This window comes from Eurosta solidaginis, chromosome 1 (assembly GCF_040869045.1).
Source record: "Eurosta solidaginis isolate ZX-2024a chromosome 1, ASM4086904v1, whole genome shotgun sequence".
In the NCBI taxonomy this organism is placed as follows: domain Eukaryota; kingdom Metazoa; phylum Arthropoda; class Insecta; order Diptera; family Tephritidae; genus Eurosta; species Eurosta solidaginis.
Window position 1 is genome coordinate 246,863,752 of NC_090319.1, and position 24,351 is coordinate 246,888,102.

General features: G+C 36.0%; 1 protein-coding gene across 1 annotated transcript; it reads left to right on the plus strand.

Annotated features, from left to right (window-relative positions):
• The first annotated feature begins 20,986 nt into the window (after positions 1 to 20,986).
• Positions 20,987 to 22,125, plus strand: LOC137241812 (larval cuticle protein A3A-like). Its single transcript, XM_067769205.1, has 2 exons — positions 20,987 to 21,126; positions 21,245 to 22,125. The coding sequence occupies exons 1-2, from the start codon at positions 21,115 to 21,117 to the stop codon at positions 21,818 to 21,820; spliced, it is 588 nt and encodes a 195-aa protein (XP_067625306.1). The 5' UTR covers positions 20,987 to 21,114; the 3' UTR covers positions 21,821 to 22,125.
• The last annotated feature ends 2,226 nt before the right edge of the window (positions 22,126 to 24,351 follow it).

Sequence of the window (24,351 nt, forward strand, 5' to 3'; positions counted from 1 at the left end):
AATTTCAGAAGTCAAATTTCAGAAGACAAATTGCAGAAGTCAAATTTCAGAAGTGAAAATTCAGAAGTCAAATTTCAGAAGGCAAAATTCAGTAGTCAAAATTCGGAAAGTAATCAGGCGACAGAAAAAACATTAAATTTTTCTCAGAATTCAAAAACATTTATTTATTTGGAAGGAATTATGTATAAAGAAAAAGTAGTACAATCTAAAATTTTGAATTATGTGCAATAGAAAGCATGTAATTAATTAACCTTTTCGGGTTTATCTTTTTCAAATGGATTTACAACTTTTGTTGTTATATCGGCCTACTGATTTGTAAGATTGCGTTTCGAATCGAGCTCAAGGCCTAACAATAATTATTTTATCATTATTATTGTTATGATACATTTTTTCTTAATTGAAAAAATTTTAAGTTAGAATAGAAGAAAGAAAAAAATTTAGACAACTGCCAAATTAACTTCTGAAATTTGACTTCCGAATTTTGATTTCTGAAATTTTATTTCTGAATTTTTGTTTCTGAGTTTTGAATTCTGAATTTTGGCTTTCTGAAAAAAGGGTTCTGACTAATGTTTTCTGAAAAGATGTGTTTCTGAATTTTTGTTTTCTGAATTTATGGGGGGAACCAACAGCTCACAATTGCCGAGTGTTCCATATATTAATTTCTTTTCTGGGAAGCCGCATAAGGGGACATCTTCGGTTTGGATTAGCATTTATCATATTTCTCGTTATGAATATCTTCTCTATATTTATTAATAAATTAATTAGTACAATAAGAAAAGTAATTTTTTTTAGTACAACAATAGTAATTTAATAATTTATTTAATAATTTGGAAAAAAATAGTAATTTAAATATTTTAACACATATCAAGGAAAATTATTAGAGAAAAAGTGAATAAAAATAAAAGTATATATAAAAATGCAAATAGAACAATTTAACAAGAAAATACATAAGGTCTTAGGAAGAACATCTCAGGGTAAAAAGAACAAAGAATCAATCAAACAAAAATCGGTTAAGTTACAAGATTACTGAAATATGAGGTTAAAATGGTCTTAATGCTGCTCTTATTTAGACTACTGCATATAGTAGAAGGAAATGAGTTCCATAAACGCACAGCATTCATGAAAAATAGTCTTGCAGATGAGAGAAGTTACATTGGGGCACAATGAGATCATAAGAACGAACATACCTAGGAAATATTAGCTTTTCATAGAGATAACTAGGCGACTTCTCCTTTGTAAGGAGTAAGAGAAACATATCATTTCTACCTTTTACGTACTCAGAGAGTTCACCCTCCAAGAGACTTGTCCTCCAGGCAGCAAAATGCGCAAATCTCGTTAGGCCGAAGACATAGCGCGTAAATGGTTGAAAGCCACATCCATTTGTTTGCATATGCGTGAATACTTGCATGTCGACATTCAGAGAACACATCATTCGGTCACTACATGGAACTCAAACATTCGACTTATGAACATGAACGAAATTTTACGTTCTACCAATACCAAAAGGATAAATATAATAAGAACCACCTGTCTGCTACGAGTGGCGAGTAACTCGCTGGAAATAAAAAAATGTATGCCGAATGTTTTCTAAGAGGGACATTTTTGAATTGTCTCGCATTTATCCATGCGGTGTAGGCACCATGTGCAACTGTGATTTTTGGAAAGAGTATTAATTAGTTAATTAAATATAATCGCAAATACCCCACGAAAATGTATAGAAGACATTTTATGCACATCTCGCCCAAAAAAAAAAAAAAAAACAGCGATAACCTCTTATCATATGTATCCTCTTTGCCAATATGTACTACAAACAATAAACACATTTATTTTATATTGAGCCAGGTCGTAAAGTTTTAATTAATAATATATGGAGTTTTCGGCCGATTTTTTTAGCCAACATTTGATGTTTTACTTGTGTTACTAAGTATAAACAAATTTTCGGAGCTAGTTACCGTTGAGCAAGCTGTCTGTGTGAGAAACAGTTAGTCCTAAGGTCGATACCAGCGGCTCGAAGTGTCTGACCTTGCGATTTATTAACCGTCATATAATAACACACTTCTACGGAAAATTGCACGCGTTTGAATTGAAAAGGAAAATTGTTTGGATTAAAGGGATGTGGGGTATGAAATATATTTCACCAGCTCCACAGCCCGTAAGAATTTCTGTTTCTATAATATTATTTTGAGTGATGGCACTTTAAGGCGGCTTCCATTGCATATCATTGGAGGAGTTAAGTTTCGAAGCAACATTATCGGAATACCCAATTTCAGAACGATGACATTCTACTGGATAACTGGTAGTATAATTTCTGTCCATAACTATGTTTATTAACCGGTATACCACCTCGTCTCCATGAACATTTTTCAATATACCTTTTTTTTTGGGTGTAAGTATGGCTCGCTCACAAAGCCAAGAATTTTCCTGACGCGTTATTTGAGTTGCGTCTCCATAAACAAAATAAATTAGTTCTTCCACTGATGGAATAATCTTAAAAAGATTTTCTGAAAGAGTTACCACTCAATTTGCTTCAGGAATTAAACCCTGCCCGATTTTTAACAGAACGTCCGAAAATTCTTGCGCAAGAGGGTTGCAAACTATGTGGGCTCTCATATTCAGATTCTAGTTTTATCTCTGGCTCACATTTACGTGATCATTTTTTGAAGAAAGTAAGATATTGAAATATAAGATATCAAACTTTAACACCTCCGTTAGTACCTTTTTTGAAATCTATTTGAAGATAATACATCCAGGAGTACCCCTGATGCACTCGGAAAGGGGTTGAGATATGGAAATGAGAGTTACAGTGTTTTTAAGCCTTCGTCAGGAGCTTTCCTTTGATATGCGTATTGTGCAAACACATTCTATTTATTAATTATTAATACGAACATTGCAATCAAAAAACCATATCAATACCTTTTTTGATACCTACTTGATGAATATATGTACATCACCCTGGTCCGCTCGGAAAGGGGCTGAGATACCGAAATCAGGTTACACTGTTTTTAAGCCTTTGTCAGGAGCTTTCATTTGATATCCATATTGTGCAAACACTTTCTATGGTTACCTTGGTCCATATTTTGGGGTCGGCACCCTAGTGGCCTACCGGATAAAAATGTACCCTAAATTTAAGTTAGAGCTCTAGTTTCACAACGGCGAAGCCGCATTAGTTAAATTCTATGCAGTGGCTATTGAGTGATGCCCGGTCAAACATACTAACAAACATACAGCCAGACAAAAATTTTAAAAACTGTTGATTTGGACTCAGTGCTCTAATAATGACCCCTTGCATCAATTTTTCTTTTATATCTTCAATGTATAGACATCGGCCTGTTACAATTTTATTATATGTATGTGGAGATTTTTCTGAATTTTATGATTTTATACATATTCATATGAAGAAAAATAAGATTTTCAATTAAAAATATAATTTTAACATGTGTTATTCAGTCAACAAAGGTAGCAGGAAAAGAATAAAATTGAACAAATTTGATTGAAAAATGATTCCAAAATGTAATTGAAAAATTATTTTCAGTTTTTTATTATTAATAGTAAACATATGTACATAATGATTATCGCTTTTGTTAATTTTTATGAACACTTAAAATTTGATCAGAAAAAAAATTGTTCAAAAATGATTCCAAAAAGTGATTAAGGACTGATTTTCAATTTTTGTTCAATGAAAGAAATCATATCATAAATCAGTATTTTAACATAAAAAGTTTTCACATTGTATTGATATGGAGAAAAATTCCAAATTTAATCATCCAAATGCTGTGTGGGAAGTAATAAATATTGGTCATAAATGTATATGTGTATATTTATACAAACAACAACACAAATAGGCAAAATTTAGATACAAATGAAATTAAATGGCAAATAAAATGAGTAAAGATACAAAAAACAATTGTTAAATAAAAGCTTAACAACAACTATACCAAAAAACCCGGCCCTGTTCCATTGTTAATTTGCGGCGTATTGAAAAGATACAATGTTGAACTTGACCAAAACAAATAATGCAAACAATTTTTATAGGCGGGCAGGGAATACGGTAATTATTAACATTACATGTCTATAACTATTTGTGTGTTTGTTGTATTAATTTATATATCCCGATAAACATAACAGAGTGTACGATAGTTAAACTTCTTTCCAAAACTGATTTCTGAAAATTTTCAGTAGTAAATAAATATTTTTTTTTATTTATCAGCAATGATAATGATCAAGAGAATACCTACGGTCAGTTTATAATAAAAGAAAGTATTGCCATTATTCTGTTTTTTTTTATGCTCAACAATAAAGCAAATCTAAGTAATTATCAATATCAGTTAACAATTAAATAAAATCCACATAATAGTGATGCCACATATGACCTTCTCCGTCACGTTTCACTGATCGATCCAAATTAGCAATTTTTGCTATTAATTTTGGACGCACAGTTAGACGCACCTAATGAATTCTTGAATTAAGTCAACCTTAATTAAAAAAACATTTATAAAACTTCACGAAATTGGTATTATAAACCGTATGATCTTTCGGTGCTGGCAATTGATATAGGCAAGATGCAGAATATTCGTAAAGCAATGCAAATATTTCATAACAGAGTATCTAAATTTTAAGCTGTAATGGCACTTAACAAGCCGAGCGTGGGCAAACAACGTACCGAATTTTCAGTGAAATTAGGAATTAACCTTGTAGGCACACACTTTTCAAGCGACTTATTTCAGATGAAATTTCGTCTGGCACATATGCTTGGTATTTTTTAGCAACGTCAAGCTTTGCATTCTGCAGTTTTTCTTTTTCAATTTTAGAGACAATATAAAGAAATGTGAAAATATTGTTTACGTTTTTAATTGTGGTGCGATTTTCCAGTCCAGCGATAATTGAGTCCATAATGACAAGGAATGTGTTTCTCTTGAAATCAATTTCTTGGCAAACCTTCCGCAAAAGTTTGACATTCTTCCAAACTTTACCCGCATTGATTTCGTAATGATTTTAGTTCTGTTATAGGAGTTCAAGATTTCTCACCTCGCCGTGAATCTCGCTGCTCCTTTTCTTTACAGAATTAAGTTGATAAGTATAGTTTATTAAATTTTACATTGTATGGTACGGAAATGAGTTTCACACATTTTATAAAATATATAATGTCGCGACTATTAAGCTCTTCATTTACATTTTACTACTATTTAATTTTTTTATATAGTTATTTACCTCACTTGGAGTTCTTTTTGCATATAATAAAAACGATGAAAGCTTACACAAAACTGTAGCGACCGTAACAGTCGAAACCCCCTTTTGCAGTTCTAAAGTAAAAGCTCAAGAAATATTTTGAATTAATTCTTTTGCATGCAACGTTTGGCGAGGCATGGTTTTTTTATGAACAATACACTTAGACAGATGTGTCTTTACTTTGTTTATTTGTTTGTCTTCCGAAATATGACATTTTATTCAAGAAACAATGCAAAACCAGAGTTGCCGTATGAACTTGTCGCCAAAAATCTTTAGAAAATAGACCAAATTTCTTTAAAACTGCGTACTGCAAAAGAATATTTGGCATAAAGAGTTTCTTCTAGGCGTTTCTCGAGAGACATTCCAAATGGATTTCCCCCTATTTTATCTAGAAACCTCTTTTATTCTAAAAATTCCAACCAAATAGAGCCCAAAGCTTCGTTCAAATTTTAGGTCTCTGGGTTATGTGGAAGTCCTTACAGCTCGAAAGCAAACTTTCCAAGTTCGCAAAATTTTTTTAATTTTCACGATCCCTGGACCACCTAACGAAAATTTGTTTCCTTAAGTTTTATTGTCATGTATTTCTGAAGTATGTTACTAGTTTCATGAAACTACGTTTACGGGAAGTTACTCAGAAAGCTGTCTCAAGATTTCACGTATTGTAAATGGACTTTATAAACATCTCGACCCATCAGGGTTATCGGAAAAAACATGAAAAGAAACTAATATAAAGGAAGTAATAATATAAAAAACCAGTTTCTTTTGTTTAACTCAACTTTCAAAAACCTATGCAACAATCTTTATGAAAAGCAAAACATAATAGGGATATTCTCTCTTCCTAGAATCCGTAGAAAACGTAAACCTTTTTCATTTTACTGTCGAATGTTAAAACTAAAGGAAGGTGCTAGTGTAAATCATGCGTTCCCCGTGTGTGCTAAATTTAGGCTAGAACAGGTGAAAAATATTCTACACTTTCTACCGATAAAATTTGTAATTTTCAGTTGAAAATTCGATCACGTTTATATTAATGCGGATAAGTTGTGAATAACATAAGGACGGTTTAGGAAGTAATTTAGGAGCATTTTATGAGTATAATAGTACTCTACAACTGATCTTCATACACGGTTAAAGGTTTGAGCCTAAATATGAAACTTTTTTACACTACGTATGTACATATATGATCAAACAAAATTTAAATTATACCGGTCTTCCTTAAAATGCGTGCACATAACTGGGTTTCACATAAAATAACGGTGACGTAATCTACTTAGAGAATCGTTGTGTAGCAACGATATAGGTTCGACTGCGACCGATCTCAAACTTGGATAAATCCTCCGGAGATCCGAGTGTGTCGAGACCGAAATACTTTCGCTTAGTTCGGGCAAAAGCTGATCAATCAAGTATAAAGTGACTCGATGATGACTCGGCAGACCTCCTGCCATCCACTGCCGGCCAGAGTTATCTTGCTTCCATGCAAGAGGTGGTGTCCGACCAACGCTTGCTGAGCTGGCTCGAGGCCTAACTATGTAGGAGCAGACCACAGGTGGCAAACGGAATGCCGAAATCCCTACAGCCCCCTTCATCCGGTTCAAGTGTACGATCCGGGATAAGAAATCTGCTTGACAGTTGCCCGGGATATCACAAAGTTCCGTTACACAGATAACCTAATTATAAAATAGTTCAATGCAATCGGAAGCGAAGTCACGCACTGCCAGACCACCTTCCATCCCACTATAGTTGAACTCGATACCTTGACAGCCGCTTGGCAAAAAATTAAACGGCACCTGAGAATACAGCCGTATGTACCAGAAAAACACAAACATGTCCTCAGCGATATCCACAAAAAGGCATCGGACCTCATGACATTAACCATCTTTTAATTGCAAAATGGAAGCAACGCCTCTAACACCCCGCTCACTCTGGTCTACCCCTGTTGATACTTCAACTTTCTTTGGACACCCGTTAGAGGATATAGATGACTGTTTGTGAGTTGTCGCACCTATTGGAGGGGGCAAAAGCACTGCTACAACAACAACAACATAACCGCTTGTCTATCAGAGTAGATGTTAAATTCCCTAACCGTAGTAGCACTGGATAGCATTTTATCCACCGCATCTTTAATCGCGACAACTTCCGCTTGAAAGATATTGCAGTGATCAGCCAACTTCAACTTAAAGCTTAAATTTAGCTTTTGAGAGTACTAATATGACAAAAATGTTATACATGATCTCACCCTTTTTTCCAGGGTAGCTGAAGTAATGGTACCAAACCCTCTATTCTATAAATAATAAAAAAATAAATGTAAGGCGCGATAACCTCCGAAGAGATCTAAGGCCGAGCTTCTCTTCCAATTTGCGTCGTGCTCCTCTTGATTTTTCCCCTACAAATTGGTCGGACGGGACCTACATGTTTTATGCCGACTCCGAACGGCATCTGCAAGGCAGATGAGTTTTCACTGAGAGCTTTTCATGGCAGAAATACAATCGGAGCGCTTGCCAGACACTGCCGAGGGGCGACCCCGCTTAGAAAAAATTTCTTCTAATTGAAAAATCTTACTTCTAAAATTTTGATGTTGCTTTGCCCGGGAGTTGAACCCAGGGCATACGGTGTGATAGGCGGAGCACGCTACCATCACACCACGGTGGCCGGCTATAAATAGCGAATACTATTCACACCACAAACCAAAGCAATAATTTGAAAAGATTTTAAACCAAAGCGCAATAAATAAATTTATTCACACCAATCGGTCTCAGCTTTAAATATAGTTGTTCTATAAATTAGATTTTTTGTCTCAAAAACTCCCTCTCTGAGCTCAATTTCTGTACATTTGAACATTAGCTGAAGCGTTTTTGTAACAAACTCTGAGATAGGGATTTTTTGAAACAACTTCTGAAATAGGGCGATGTTCAAGCGTTTTCTGAGATATGGCGTTTTATAATGGCATCCAAGATTGGGTGATATTCAACTCAGCAGCCGATATATAATAATGAATTTTTATTTTACAAAATGCTGTAGTAATACATCGGAAGAGCATATTTTCTTTATGCATATCCTTTTTGATATTTCAATACAGAATTTTGAAAATCAGAATTTTACTGTATGGAATTTTGAAAAACAGAATAATGAATAACGAATTTTAGCAGACAGAATCTCGTATTACAGAAAAATGAAAACAGAATTTTGACCCATAATCCGCAAAATGGGAGCAAATTCTAATTAAAACGAAAATGTTGAGGCTTAATTACAAAAAAAAGGCAAAGTTCAGCCTCAATAAGGCTTTCCTGGCAACACTGGTGTTAGGCGGTAAAAGCTGCTAACTCAACCTTTCACTCAAAAGGACTTTTTGACACGGATGGATAGAGGACATATGTATTTCTGCGCATGGTGGTGGAGGAATTACTTTTCTCATACATATTTAATGTTACAAATCGCTTTAGACAATTAAACAGCTTTGAAGGTTGAAATTGAGTTTATCGTTCCACTGTAAATTAAATTGATGTTGAATCGAGTTAGCAGCTTTGTTGTATGAAATAATTTTTATTTGTTGTTTTTCGGCCTTCAATATTTAAATTATTAAATTTTTCGAGCTCAAGGTCATGCATAAATAAAAACCAAATATTTTATATGTTTCATTAAATATATTTTTTTAGTAATTGAGTTCCTAAAGATGATCTCAGAATGAGGTCGAAATATCAATCAATTATTAAACAAATATATTTATTGAAACATATAAAATATTTGGTTTTTAGTTATGTATGTGTGGCCTTGAGCTCGAAAATTAAATAATGTAAGTAATAATGTGCAACAATTGTAGGGAAAAATTTAAGAGAGTGTAAGAAAAATTAAAAATGTTTGTCTTGTTTAGTTTCTATGAGTATTTTTCTGTTCCTCACTCATTTACGCCAATGCATTAGATATGCGTTGGTTGGACATGTTTTGGTGGGTATATAGGTATTTTATCTTATCCATCAACCTGACTAGTGGTTCAGAAGTCATTCTCGTCTACTTTATCCTACATTTTTCTTCTTCCACTCCCACTCACGCCCTTTGGGGATAGAGATCCTTTATATAGCATTGTGGATAAGAAAAGTGTGATAACTTCTGCGTAGACGTCAAAATTACAAATAGAATGGATCACCTGATTTTTAATTGGCTATCGCTGTCTCATTCTGTATCTCTTTCTATCACCCGCTGAAGATAACCGACGCTATGCGCCGCCATATTGAACACCATGTCAAACCGCAGCCAAAATGCTAAAAAGTAGCCATATTGAACATCCTGTCAGGCAGTTGACGGAACAGATATCACACTTGTTTTATCCTTTTAAAAATAAGGTATTACATAAATTAAATGAAAATTGTTGACAGAAGAAAAATGTAAATTGAATATAAACTATTTGAATATTAATCTAAATAACAAAAGTTCAAAGTAATAGAGTTATAAAGTTAAGTGAAAGAAGTGTAAACAACTTAACCTAATACAAACACCCTAAAACTATCGCACTCTCACTCCCATTTCCACTCCAACTCCCACCCAAACTCTCGCTCCCACTCCCACTCCCATTCCAACTCTCACTCTCATTCCCTTTCTCTTTTTCCGCGTCTCTTTCTCCGTCTTTTCCCTCACTTCTTTTCCGCTCCATCTATACCTATCCCTCTATCTTCGTCTAACTCTATCTTTTCCTCCTTCCCTCTATTTTTTTCTGTCTAGTTCATCTTACTCTTCTCCATCACTTATTCCCAGTCCAAATTCCAGTCCCAGTCGCAGTCGGTTGCTGTTCCATTTCCCGAAAAAAAGTGTCGTAAATACTTGTCTAGGCAAAGGGCTCTCTATATATATCGAATTTCAGACAAATCGAACCATGAATTGAATTTGTTCGAATAGATCGGTATCTGGTGCCCTTCACGGATAGAAAAAGGAACGCTATAATATCTTTCAAGTTGGATCAAACTGCACACGGTGGGCAACATTTATTAGAATAGGTTAAATAGTTTAGGACAAATAACGTGGCACGAAATTTATACATATTAAGATGTACATACATATATATGTATTACATATATTAAGATTAGCAAGACAATTTTGCGTCGGTCGGAAGGGCGTGACAATACCATTGGTCACATTACGCCATCAGTAGGTATTAATAGTAATACCATGTGTGCTATTGTGTTGGACACACCATGGTCAAATAAATGTATCGGTTACAATTAACATCAATGAAAGAATGCAAATCACTCAAACAATCATTCGCTTTTACTTGAATGTGTAGTAGACATCAGTGTACATTGTACACAGTATGTCTGATAATAGCTACTGCCGCAGTCAGTTTTTTCCACGCCGCCGAATTACATAAATACGACTTGGCGTGATTCAACGTGTTTTGAAATTTAATTCTTTGTTACGCGCTATATCCACAACATAAGACAACACCCAAAAACATTCTTTTTGTTTTCCTCTAAAGCAGCTAAATTTTTATACTCAATTGAGCAGAGCTCACAGAGTATATTAACTTTGATTGGATAACGGTTGGTTGTACAGGTATAAAGGAATCGAGATAGATATAGACTTCCATATATCAAAATCATCAGGATAGAAAAAAAATTTGATTGAGCCATGTCCGTCCGTCCGTCCGTCCGTCCGTTAACACGATAACTTGAGTAAATTTTAAGGTATCTTGATGAAATTTGGTATGTAGGTTCCTGAGTACTCATCCCAGATCGCTATTTAAAATGAACGATATCGGACTATAACCACGCCCACTTTTTCGATAACGAAAATTTCGAAAAACCGAAAAATTGCGATAATTCATTACCGAAGACAGATAAAGCGATGAAACTCGGTAGGTGGGTTAACTTATGACGCAGAATAGAAAATTAGTAAACTTTTGGACAATGGGCGTGGCACCGCCCACTTTTAAAAGAAGGTAATTTAAAATTTTACAAGCTGTAATTTGGCAGTCGTTGAAGATATTATGATGAAATTTGGCAGGAACGTTACTCCTATTACTATATGTACGCTTAATAAAAATTAGCAATATCGGAGAAGGACCACGCCCACTTTTAAAAAAAATTTTTTTTTAAGTAAAATTTTAACAAAAAATTTAATATCTTTACAGTGTATTAATAAATTATGTCACCATTCAACTCCAGCAATGATATGGTGCAACAGGATACAAAAATAATAGAAAATTTCAAAATGGGCGTGGCTCCGCCCTTTTTCATTTAATTTGTCTAGCATACTTTTAATGCCATAAGTCGAACAAAAATTTACCAATCCTTTTGAAATTTGGTAGGGGCATAGATTTGATGACGCTTACTTTTTTCTGTGAAAATGGGCGAAATCGGTTGAAGCCACGCCCAGTTTTTATACACAGTCGTCCGTCTGTCCTTCCGCTCGGCCGTTAACACGATAACTTGAGCAAAAATTGACATATCTTTACTGAACTTAGTCCACGTACTTACCTGAACTCACTTTATCTTGGTATAAAAAATAATTCTATACCGAATATGAAAAAAGGGATGAAACATGGTAATTGGATTGTTTTATTGACGCGAAATATAACTTTAGAAAAAAATTTGTAAAATGGTTGTGACACCTACCATATTAAGTAGGAGAAAATGAAAAAGTTCTGCAGTGCGAAATAAAAAACCCTTGAAATCTTTTCAGGTATTACATATATAAATAAATTAGTGGTATCCAACAGATGATGTTCTGGGTCATCCTGGTCCACAGTTTGATCGATATCTGGAAAACGCCTTCACATATACAACTACCACCACTCCCTTTTAAAAATCTCATTAATACCTTTAATTTGATATCCATATCATACAAACACATTCTAGAGTCACCCCTGGTCCACCTTTATGGCGATATCTCGAAAAGGCGACCACCTATACAACTACCACCACTCCATTTTAATACCCTCATTAACACCTCTCATTTTATACCCGTATCATACAAACGCATTCTAGAGTCGCCCCTGGTCCACCTTTATGGCGATATATCTGAAAAGGCGACCACATATACAACTACCACCACTCCCTTTTAAAACCCTCATTAATACTGTTAATTTTATACCCATATCGTACAAACACATTCTAGAGTCACCCCTGGTCCACCTTTATGGCGATATATCGCAACGGCTTCCACCTATAGAACTAAGGCCCACTCCCTTTTAAAATACTCCTTTACACCTTTCGTTTGATACCCATATTGTACAAACGCAATCTAGAGTCACCCCTGGTCCACCTTTATGGCGACATCTCGAAAAGGCGACCACCTATACAACTACCACCACTCCCTTTTAAAACTCTCATTAATACCTTTAATTTTATACCCATATCGTACAAACACATTCTAGAGTCACCCCTGGTCCACCTTTATGGCGATATCTCTGAAAAGGCGACCACCTATACAACTACCACCACTCCCTTTTAAAACCCTCATTAATACCTTTAATTTTATACCCATATCGTACAAACACATTCTAGAGTCACCCCTGGTCCACTTTTATGGCGATATTTCGCAACGGCTTCCACCTATAGAACTAAGGCCCACTCCCTTTTAAAATACTCCTTTACACCTTTCGTTTGATACCCATATTGTACAAACGCATTCTAGAGTCACCCCTGGTCCACCTTTATTGCGATATTTCGAAAAGGCGACCACCTATACAACTACCACCACTCCATTTTAAAACCCTCATTAACACCTCTCATTTTATACCCGTATCATACAAACGCATTCTAGAGTCGCCCCTGGTCCACCTTTATGGCGATATCTCTGAAAAGGCGACCACCTATACAACTACCACCACTCCCTTTTAAAACCCTAATTAATACCTTTAATTTTATACCCATATCGTACAAACACATTCTAGAGTCACCCCTGGTCCACTTTTATGGCGATATTTCGCAACGGCTTCCACCTATAGAACTAAGGCCCACTCCCTTTTAAAATACTCATTAACACCTTTCGTTTTATACCCATATTGTACAAACGCATTCTAGAGTCACCCTTGGTCCACCTTTAGGCGATACCTCGAAAAGGCGACCACCTATACAACTACCACCACTCCATTTTAAAACCCTCATTAATACCTCTCATTTTATACCCGTATCGTACAAACACATTTTAGAGTCACCCCTGGTCCACCTTTATGGCGATATCTCTGAAAAGGCGACCACCTATACAACTACCACCACTCCCTTTTAAAACCCTCATTAATACCTTTAATTTGATACCCATATCGTACGAACAAATTCCAGGGTCACCCCTGGCCCACCTTTATGGCGATATATCGAAACGGCGTCCAGCTATGGAACTAAGGATCACTCCCTTTAAAACACTCAGTAACACCTTTCTTTTGATACCCATATTTTACAAAAGATTCTAGGGTCACCCCTGGTCCACCTTTATGGCGATATCCCTAAATGGCGTCCACCTATAGAACTATGGCCCACTCCCTCATAAAATACTCTTTAATACCTTTCATTTGATACACATGTCATACAAACACATTCCAGGGCTTCCCCCGGTTCATTTTCCTACATGGTTGTTTTCCCTTATGTTATCACCATAGCTCTCAATTGAGTATGTAATGTTCGGTTACACCCGAACTTAACCTTCCTTACTTGTTTTCTAATGATACTTATTGTTATTTTTTATTTTTCTAAATTTGAAAAATTGTATTTTGTTTTTGGAATAGTAAGTAGAACATTTTTCAGTCAACCTGCCATAGCTGCGCAGATAGATCCATTTCGAAATGTGCTAAGCCTTCATCATCATTACGCTTAGACACGCTGCGTTAACCATTAGCAAAAACAAAATACAATTTTTCAAATTTAGAAGAATTAAAAAATAACAATAATTATCTTTATAATTTATTTAATAATTTGGGAAAAATTTAAACAACGTGACATCAGGACGGACAAGGCGACAGCTGTTTCGATTATACCTTGTAAATCTCTTCAAAGCCTTTTCTCCCGGGAGTGGGAGTCGAACTCGCACCCCTACGATAGTTGAAATGGTTGTAAACGCATTCAGCTACGTCATGCCTGTTGTGAAGTCTTTCCCAATTGCCTTCTTTATGCATATTTTAATCTTTTACACATTGCATACTTCGTATGCAATTATGTGTTAAAGCTATGCTTGGTACGGCGGTTTTCAAAGAAACTTTGGTTTTTGTTGTTGTTTTCGTTCTATTTATAGAACTACAACGAATTAACCAATTTTGTCTGTTTGTATGATTTTTAATAATCGCGGATTGCCCATATTGCTTTTTTTTAAATGTATGAAAACATTTATTTGAAGCAATTTTTTAATTTTTTTTATAATTTATTTAATAATTTGGGAAAAATTTAAACAACGTGACATCAGGACGGACAAGGCGACAGCTGTTTCGATTATACCTTGTAAATCTCTTCAAAGCCTTTTCTCCCGGGAGTGGGAGTCGAACTCGCACCCCTACGATAGTTGAAATGGTTGTAAACGCATTCAGCTACGTCATGCCTGTTGTGAAGTCTTTCCCAATTGCCTTCTTTATGCATATTTTAATCTTTTACACATTGCATACTTCGTATGCAATTATGTGTTAAAGCTATGCTTGGTACGGCGGTTTTCAAAGAAACTTTGGTTTTTGTTGTTGTTTTCGTTCTATTTATAGAACTACAACGAATTAACCAATTTTGTCTGTTTGTATGATTTTTAATAATCGGGGATTGCCCATATTGCTTTTTTTTAAATGTATGAAAACATTTATTTGAAGCAATTTTTTAATTTTTTTTTATAATTTATTTAATAATTTGGGAAAAATTTAAACAACGTGACATCAGGACGGACAAGGCGACAGCTGTTTCGATTATACCTTGTAAATCTCTTCAAAGCCTTTTCTCCCGGGAGTGGGAGTCGAACTCGCACCCCTACGATAGTTGAAATGGTTGTAAACGCATTCAGCTACGTCATGCCTGTTGTGAAGTCTTTCCCAATTGCCTTCTTTATGCATATTTTAATCTTTTACACATTGCATACTTCGTATGCAATTATGTGTTAAAGCTATGCTTGGTACGGCGGTTTTCAAAGAAACTTTGGTTTTTGTTGTTGTTTTCGTTCTATTTATAGAACTACAACGAATTAACCAATTTTGTCTGTTTGTATGATTTTTAATAATCGGGGATTGCCCATATTGCTTTTTTTTAAATGTATGAAAACATTTATTTGAAGCAATTTTTTAATTTTTTTTATAATTTATTTAATAATTTGGGAAAAATTTAAACAACGTGACATCAGGACGGACAAGGCGACAGCTGTTTCGATTATACCTTGTAAATCTCTTCAAAGCCTTTTCTCCCGGGAGTGGGAGTCGAACTCGCACCCCTACGATAGTTGAAATGGTTGTAAACGCATTCAGCTACGTCATGCCTGTTGTGAAGTCTTTCCCAATTGCCTTCTTTATGCATATTTTAATCTTTTACACATTGCATACTTCGTATGCAATTATGTGTTAAAGCTATGCTTGGTACGGCGGTTTTCAAAGAAACTTTGGTTTTTGTTGTTGTTTTCGTTCTATTTATAGAACTACAACGAATTAACCAATTTTGTCTGTTTGTATGATTTTTAATAATCGGGGATTGCCCATATTGCTTTTTTTTTAAATGTATGAAAACATTTATTTGAAGCAATTTTTTAATTTTTTTTTATAATTTATTTAATAATTTGGGAAAAATTTAAACAACGTGACATCAGGACGGACAAGGCGACAGCTGTTTCGATTATACCTTGTAAATCTCTTCAAAGCCTTTTCTCCCGGGAGTGGGAGTCGAACTCGCACCCCTACGATAGTTGAAATGGTTGTAAACGCATTCAGCTACGTCATGCCTGTTGTGAAGTCTTTCCCAATTGCCTTCTTTATGCATATTTTAATCTTTTACACATTGCATACTTCGTATGCAATTATGTGTTAAAGCTATGCTTGGTACGGCGGTTTTCAAAGAAACTTTGGTTTTTTGTTGTTGTTTTCGTTCTATTTATAGAACTACAACGAATTAACCAATTTTGTCTGTTTGTATGATTTTTAATAATCGGGGATTGCCCATATTGCTTTTTTTTAAATGTATGAAAACATTTATTTGAAGCAATTTTTTAATTTTTTTTATAATTTATTTAATAATTTGGGAAAAATTTAAACAACGTGACATCAGGACGGACAAGGCGACAGCTGTTTCGATTATACCTTGTAAATCTCTTCAAAGCCTTTTCTCCCGGGAGTGGGAGTCGAACTCGCACCCCTACGATAGTTGAAATGGTTGTAAACGCATTCAGCTACGTCATGCCTGTTGTGAAGTCTTTCCCAATTGCCTTCTTTATGCATATTTTAATCTTTTACACATTGCATACTTCGTATGCAATTATGTGTTAAAGCTATGCTTGGTACGGCGGTTTTCAAAGAAACTTTGGTTTTTGTTGTTGTTTTCGTTCTATTTATAGAACTACAACGAATTAACCAATTTTGTCTGTTTGTATGATTTTTAATAATCGGGGATTGCCCATATTGCTTTTTTTTAAATGTATGAAAACATTTATTTGAAGCAATTTTTTAATTTTTTTTATAATTTATTTAATAATTTGGGAAAAATTTAAACAACGTGACATCAGGACGGACAAGGCGACAGCTGTTTCGATTATACCTTGTAAATCTCTTCAAAGCCTTTTCTCCCGGGAGTGGGAGTCGAACTCGCACCCCTACGATAGTTGAAATGGTTGTAAACGCATTCAGCTACGTCATGCCTGTTGTGAAGTCTTTCCCAATTGCCTTCTTTATGCATATTTTAATCTTTTACACATTGCATACTTCGTATGCAATTATGTGTTAAAGCTATGCTTGGTACGGCGGTTTTCAAAGAAACTTTGGTTTTTGTTGTTGTTTTCGTTCTATTTATAGAACTACAACGAATTAACCAATTTTGTCTGTTTGTATGATTTTTAATAATCGGGGATTGCCCATATTGCTTTTTTTTAAATGTATGAAAACATTTATTTGAAGCAATTTTTTAATTTTTTTTTATAATTTATTTAATAATTTGGGAAAAATTTAAACAACGTGACATCAGGACGGACAAGGCGACAGCTGTTTCGATTATACCTTGTAAATCTCTTCAAAGCCTTTTCTCCCGGGAGTGGGAGTCGAACTCGCACCCCTACGATAGTTGAAATGGTTGTAAACGCATTCAGCTACGTCATGCCTGTTGTGAAGTCTTTCCCAATTGCCTTCTTTATGCATATTTTAATCTTTTACACATTGCATACTTCGTATGCAATTATGTGTTAAAGCTATGCTTGGTACGGCGGTTTTCAAAGAAACTTTGGTTTTTGTTGTTGTTTTCGTTCTATTTATAGAACTACAACGAATTAACCAATTTTGTCTGTTTGTATGATTTTTAATAATCGGGGATTGCCCATATTGCTTTTTTTTTAAATGTATGAAAACATTTATTTGAAGCAATTTTTTAATTTTTTTTTATAATTTATTTAATAATTTGGGAAAAATTTAAACAACGTGACATCAGGACGGACAAGGCGACAGCTGTTTCGATTATACCTTGTAAATCTCTTCAAAGCCTTTTCTCCCGGGAGTGGGAGTCGAACTCGCACCCCTACGATAGTTGAAATGGTTGTAAACGCATTCAGCTACGTCATGCCTGTTGTGAAGTCTTTCCCAATTGCCTTCTTTATGCATATTTTAATCTTTTACACATTGCATACTTCGTATGCAATTATGTGTTAAAGCTATGCTTGGTACGGCGGTTTTCAAAGAAACTTTGGTTTTTGTTGTTGTTTTCGTTCTATTTATAGAACTACAACGAATTAACCAATTTTGTCTGTTTGTATGATTTTTAATAATCGGGGATTGCCCATATTGCTTTTTTTTAAATGTATGAAAACATTTATTTGAAGCAATTTTTTAATTTTTTTTATAATTTATTTAATAATTTGGGAAAAATTTAAACAACGTGACATCAGGACGGACAAGGCGACAGCTGTTTCGATTATACCTTGTAAATCTCTTCAAAGCCTTTTCTCCCGGGAGTGGGAGTCGAACTCGCACCCCTACGATAGTTGAAATGGTTGTAAACGCATTCAGCTACGTCATGCCTGTTGTGAAGTCTTTCCCAATTGCCTTCTTTATGCATATTTTAATCTTTTACACATTGCATACTTCGTATGCAATTATGTGTTAAAGCTATGCTTGGTACGGCGGTTTTCAAAGAAACTTTGGTTTTTGTTGTTGTTTTCGTTCTATTTATAGAACTACAACGAATTAACCAATTTTGTCTGTTTGTATGATTTTTAATAATCGGGGATTGCCCATATTGCTTTTTTTTTAAATGTATGAAAACATTTATTTGAAGCAATTTTTTAATTTTTTTTATAATTTATTTAATAATTTGGGAAAAATTTAAACAACGTGACATCAGGACGGACAAGGCGACAGCTGTTTCGATTATACCTTGTAAATCTCTTCAAAGCCTTTTCTCCCGGGAGTGGGAGTCGAACTCGCACCCCTCGACTCCCACTCCCGGGAGAAAAGGCTTTGAAGAGATTTACAAGGTATAATCGAAACAGCTGTCGCCTTGTCCGTCCTGATGTCACGTTGTTTAAATTTTTCCCAAATTATTAAATAAATTATAAAAAAAATTAAAAAATTGCTTCAAATAAATGTTTTCATACATTTAAAAAAAAAGCAATATGGGCAATCCCCGATTATTAAAAATCATACAAACAGACAAAATTGGTTAATTCGTTGTAGTTCTATAAATAGAACGAAAACAACAACAAAAACCAAAGTTTCTTTGAAAACCGCCGTACCAAGCATAGCTTTAACACATAATTGCATACGAAGTATGCAATGTGTAAAAGATTAAAATATGCATAAAGAAGGCAATTGGGAAAGACTTCACAACAGGCATGACGTAGCTGAATGCGTTTACAACCATTTCAACTATCGTAGGGGTGCGAGTTCGACTCCCACTCCCGGGAGAAAAGGCTTTGAAGAGATTTACAAGGTATAATCGAAACAGCTGTCGCCTTGTCCGTCCTGATGTCACGTTGTTTAAATTTTTCCCAAATTATTAAATAAATTATAAAAAAAATTAAAAAATTGCTTCAAATAAATGTTTTCATACATTTAAAAAAAAGCAATATGGGCAATCCCCGATTATTAAAAATCATACAAACAGACAAAATTGGTTAATTCGTTGTAGTTCTATAAATAGAACGAAAACAACAACAAAAACCAAAGTTTCTTTGAAAACCGCCGTACCAAGCATAGCTTTAACACATAATTGCATACGAAGTATGCAATGTGTAAAAGATTAAAATATGCATAAAGAAGGCAATTGGGAAAGACTTCACAACAGGCATGACGTAGCTGAATGCGTTTACAACCATTTCAACTATCGTAGGGGTGCGAGTTCGACTCCCACTCCCGGGAGAAAAGGCTTTGAAGAGATTTACAAGGTATAATCGAAACAGCTGTCGCCTTGTCCGTCCTGATGTCACGTTGTTTAAATTTTTCCCAAATTATTAAATAAATTATAAAAAAAATTAAAAAATTGCTTCAAATAAATGTTTTCATACATTTAAAAAAAAGCAATATTGGCAATCCCCGATTATTAAAAATGATACAACAATAATTATCATTAGAAAAAAATGATTGTTCTGGCCTTGAGCTCGAATCGATCCTTGTAATTTTATTTGTTAAAATTTATAAGCTTTAACACTGATTAAAAACAACACCAGCACACAAAAAAAGTGGACCAAGCTCAGTTAACTTCAAATTTCATTATGATATCTTCAACGACTGCCAAATTACAGCTTGCAAAATTTTTAAATTACGTTCTTTTAAAAGTGGGCGGTGCCATGTCCATTGTCCAAAATTTTACTAATTAATTTTCTATTCTGCGTCATAACTACCAAGTTTCATCGCTTTATCAGTCTTTGGTAATGAATTATCGCAATTTTTCGGTTTATCGAAATTTTCGATATCGAAAAAGTAGGCGTGGTTATAGTCAGATATCGTTCATTTTGAATAGCGATCTGAGATGAGTGCTCAGGAACCTACATACCAAATTTCATCAAGATACTTCAAAATTTACTCAAGTTATCGTGTTAACGGACGGACGGAGGGACGGACGGACGGACGGACAAGGCTCAATCAAATTTTTTTTCTATCCTGATGATTTTGATATATGGAAGTCTATATCTATCTTGATTCCTTTATACCTGTACAACCAACCGTTATCCAATCAAAGTTAATATACTCTGTGAGCTCTGCTCAACTGAGTATAAAACGATCAACGAACTCTTAAGAAAAATTTTATTTGTCAAGTAGTACCCACCTCTTAAGCAGACGCATACGCTTTCTGCTATCATTTTCTAAAAATTTCTATTTTTCTATTTTCATGCGGATAATGTGGCTGCATAGCTATACAAAATAACAAGCACAGTATTTGAAATATCTAATATATTTGTTTTTAACGTCAAACTATTTGAATTTTGTACGCTGACAGTCTTCTGCGGTACCCTACGCCGCCGTTCATAAACCGATCGGCGCAAATCTTCAATATTTAAGCACACTAAGTAAATCGTAGACTTGCAAATACTCGAAAAAAAAAGATTAGATATAAAATAAATGGAAAGTAATCAGGTATGTAATGGCAAAATCAAAAAAATACCGTTCACTGGCTTTGACCATAAGTTTAGCCAAAAATGTGTATAAAAACTTAAAGTCAACGCAAATTCATTAGCATTCAAGTCACACACTTGGGAGTGGGAGGACAAAGTAAGATAAAAAATTTGTAATTTTTACATGTGCTATCATAAATAAACGAAATGGCTTTCAAGGTGAGTTCTTGCATTTCGTATGGCATGGCACATATTTGTTGTGAGCCAAAAGTTCGTTATCTTTGTAGGATTTGTTCAATATTTATAACTAACCAACATATTTTTTTTCTCTTTTCAGTACTTTGCAGTTACTCTTCTGATCGCCGTTGCCCAGGCAGGTATCGTTTCGGTTCATGAACAGCATGGAATTCCTTTGGATCATCAACATCATCCCGAACAACCGACTTTTTATCATGCACCTGCCCAATCAGCTCACGTTCCTCACGCTCCTTCTGCTCATTCAGCACATGCCGTTCATTTGTTGCAAAACCAGCACACTGCCCACGAACAATATCCCGATGATCCTCATCCTCAGTACAATTTCGCTTATGATGTTCAGGATGCCGTTTCTGGTGATTCAAAGAGCCAATCCGAAAGCCGTGACGGCGATGTGGTCCATGGTGAATACTCCTTAAATGACGCCGATGGTTTCCGCCGAATCGTGAAGTATACTGCCGACTCCGTAAACGGTTTCAACGCAGTTGTAGAACGCGAGCCTCTAACTCATAAAGTGGTTGGTGCTGCTCCTGTACACCATTACCACCACCCTCCTGCTTCTGCTCAAGCATACGCCGCAGTACCAGTTCAGCACAGTGCCGGACACCCGCGCTACCAGGCTCACCACCAAGATCAGGCGCACTACTATCATCACTAATTGACTGAATTTTCATTATAAATATCAAACTTTTATTGTGATCTTGCCATTTCGATATTTTCCATAACTCACAATAGTACTTATTATTATCCATATTATACACATTTGCACTCATGGACAAAATAATAGGTGTACACAGCTTTGGTTCCCTATCATTGCAAAGATTTGGCGAATGAAAACAAATTTTGGGTGGCTATATTAATAACTTTACTTACTAATGCTAAATATATGAAAATTATTATAATTCGTCCATTTCAAAGAAAACTGTAATAACTGTAATAAAAAAATGTCGTAGGTCAAATTAATAGGAGCATGAAACTGTTCTTAAAAATCAAAGTACACCATTGAAGTATAATTCCTTACTCAACTGTTTTCTTAATGACCGGTTTCTCCTCCATGTTTTGTATAACTTCGCCTTTTCTATTGGTCACGACTTAAATAAATTTTTGGCAGGTTTCCAATGGAGTGCTATCCGATCCCAATCCTTCATCTTCTGCCAAAATAACTCGCTTGTTTTGAAATGAAAAGGACGCCAATCTTCTCCTTAAGTCACAGTATAAGTTCCCAATCGGGTTGAGGTCAGAGTATCGACTTGGCCATTGCATACATATAACAATTCCATTTCTGAACCACTCAGATACCAACCGAAAAGTATGTTTTGTATCGTTATCTTGGTGATAACTCAATCTGAATGGGGTATTTTCCTCCGCATATGGCAGCTTAACATTTAGCAAAATATCCCGTACCCCACGGTACACATACACAAGAGACAAACTTTTGCCATTGTACATCAGCATTGGTGCGGTCCCATTGAGGAAAAAATGGCGAAATATTTTATTCAGTGTTGAAGTAAAGACTAATTTGTCTGGAAACGACTCCAAAAAATGCAGTACATGGCCCGAAGGGCAAAGCTTTTTCTTCTTGATACACCAAAAGGACAATTAGGCATGTAGGAGAAAGGGGCGTGCCCCTTGCGACATATCGTGTTATATCAAACTTCCCCAGTGAGGAAAGCACTTTCCTTCCCCTGAGCGGTTGATCAATCAGTCCCACTAGGGGTCTATTCACGTCCAGATCAGTTAAATCATTGTTAACGGCGTCTGGACTTATATTGTTGAATTTTTGGCATTGGACAAGCCTGTTCTGGGGCATTTGAGAATGCCGATATGAAGGTTTCTACCAGACCCTCTAGCTCCTCCGTTGATGAGGGGCTCTGTGAGGGCAGTGCTGGTACTTCTCTTGCTAACAGCTCATTATGCAGTTTCCAGTTTGTATTTCGTGGGTTACGTCTCGCAATGGGCTGATCAACGAAGAACTGTAACATTACTTCAATATACCGGTGGTCTGAGAAGGAATGTTCCTCAAGAACACGCCATTTTTTAAACGACCCATAAAAGCTTTCGCTATAAATAGTGAGGTCAATAACCTCTTTACAGTTTTTAGTAATAAAAGTTGGTTCATTACCTACATTGCAAACTACCAGGCTAGTTGTTAAAAGGTAATCAAAAAGTGACTCACCACGAGTGTTTATGTCGGAACTTCCCCACTGTACGTGGTGGGCGTTTGCGTCTGTCACGGTGAGCAGATGACCTTTGCTTAAGTCGGCCACCAGGTCCTTTACCGTCTTTTGCAGAGGAGGTTCCTCTGCGTCGTACGGCATATACACGGAGGCTAGCCTTAATTGGGTGTCTCCGCTTGCCACGCTGGCCGCTCTAACGTCACCATTGCTATAGTTAGATAAGAGAAAGATGTTTAGCTCAGAATAAAATACAGGTTCTAACTTTACCTTCATCTGCAGCTCGGATGAGCTTAAACCCAAAGACCCTCAATCCACAAATCCTTGAGTTATTCACCCAGGGTTCTTGGATAAGGACCACGTCGACGTCGCCTTTCGAAAGGCAACTGATAAGGGCAGCCGTGGCTGCCTTATATTTGTGCAGGTTTTTCTGGAGAAACCTCAGCATGAGCTTGCTCAGACTCCCCTGCCTCCATCACCGTGAAGTTGTGATCCTCCCCGTCGCTATCCAGCAGAGCATCCTCAATCGACAAATTGCAAAGAGCCCCTGCGCAATTTGACGTGGCGGAAACCAGGCTTTCGGCGTCGGAGATCTCCGCTTCCACTTCGGGTGCCTTAATGTCCGTGTCCAAAGAGGCACTCGAAAGGGATGCGCGCTGTGTGTCGCCACGGTATACATGAATTACGACCCCGTCGAGGCCGTAAAACACTCTTCCGTTGCTCTGTCTAAGGGGCTCGAGAGCTTTCTTATTCAGGGCCAAAACGACTTGTCTCCTAGGTCCTGGGCTGGGTTCATTGGCTCCAGCATCCTGAGAATTCTCTCAGGTTCTGCTGGAACTGCTGGAACCCATGCCCTAGCCCTTGGCCGAGCCGGAATGTCGACGACCTCAATAATCACCCCGGGATAGACTTGTCCCAGCTTTGCGGCTGCTGCCTTGTACAGTGCAACAGACATAGCGTCTTCGCAAGCGACTACCTTGATCTGGCCCTGGTACCATCCTGCGTCAGAACCTCG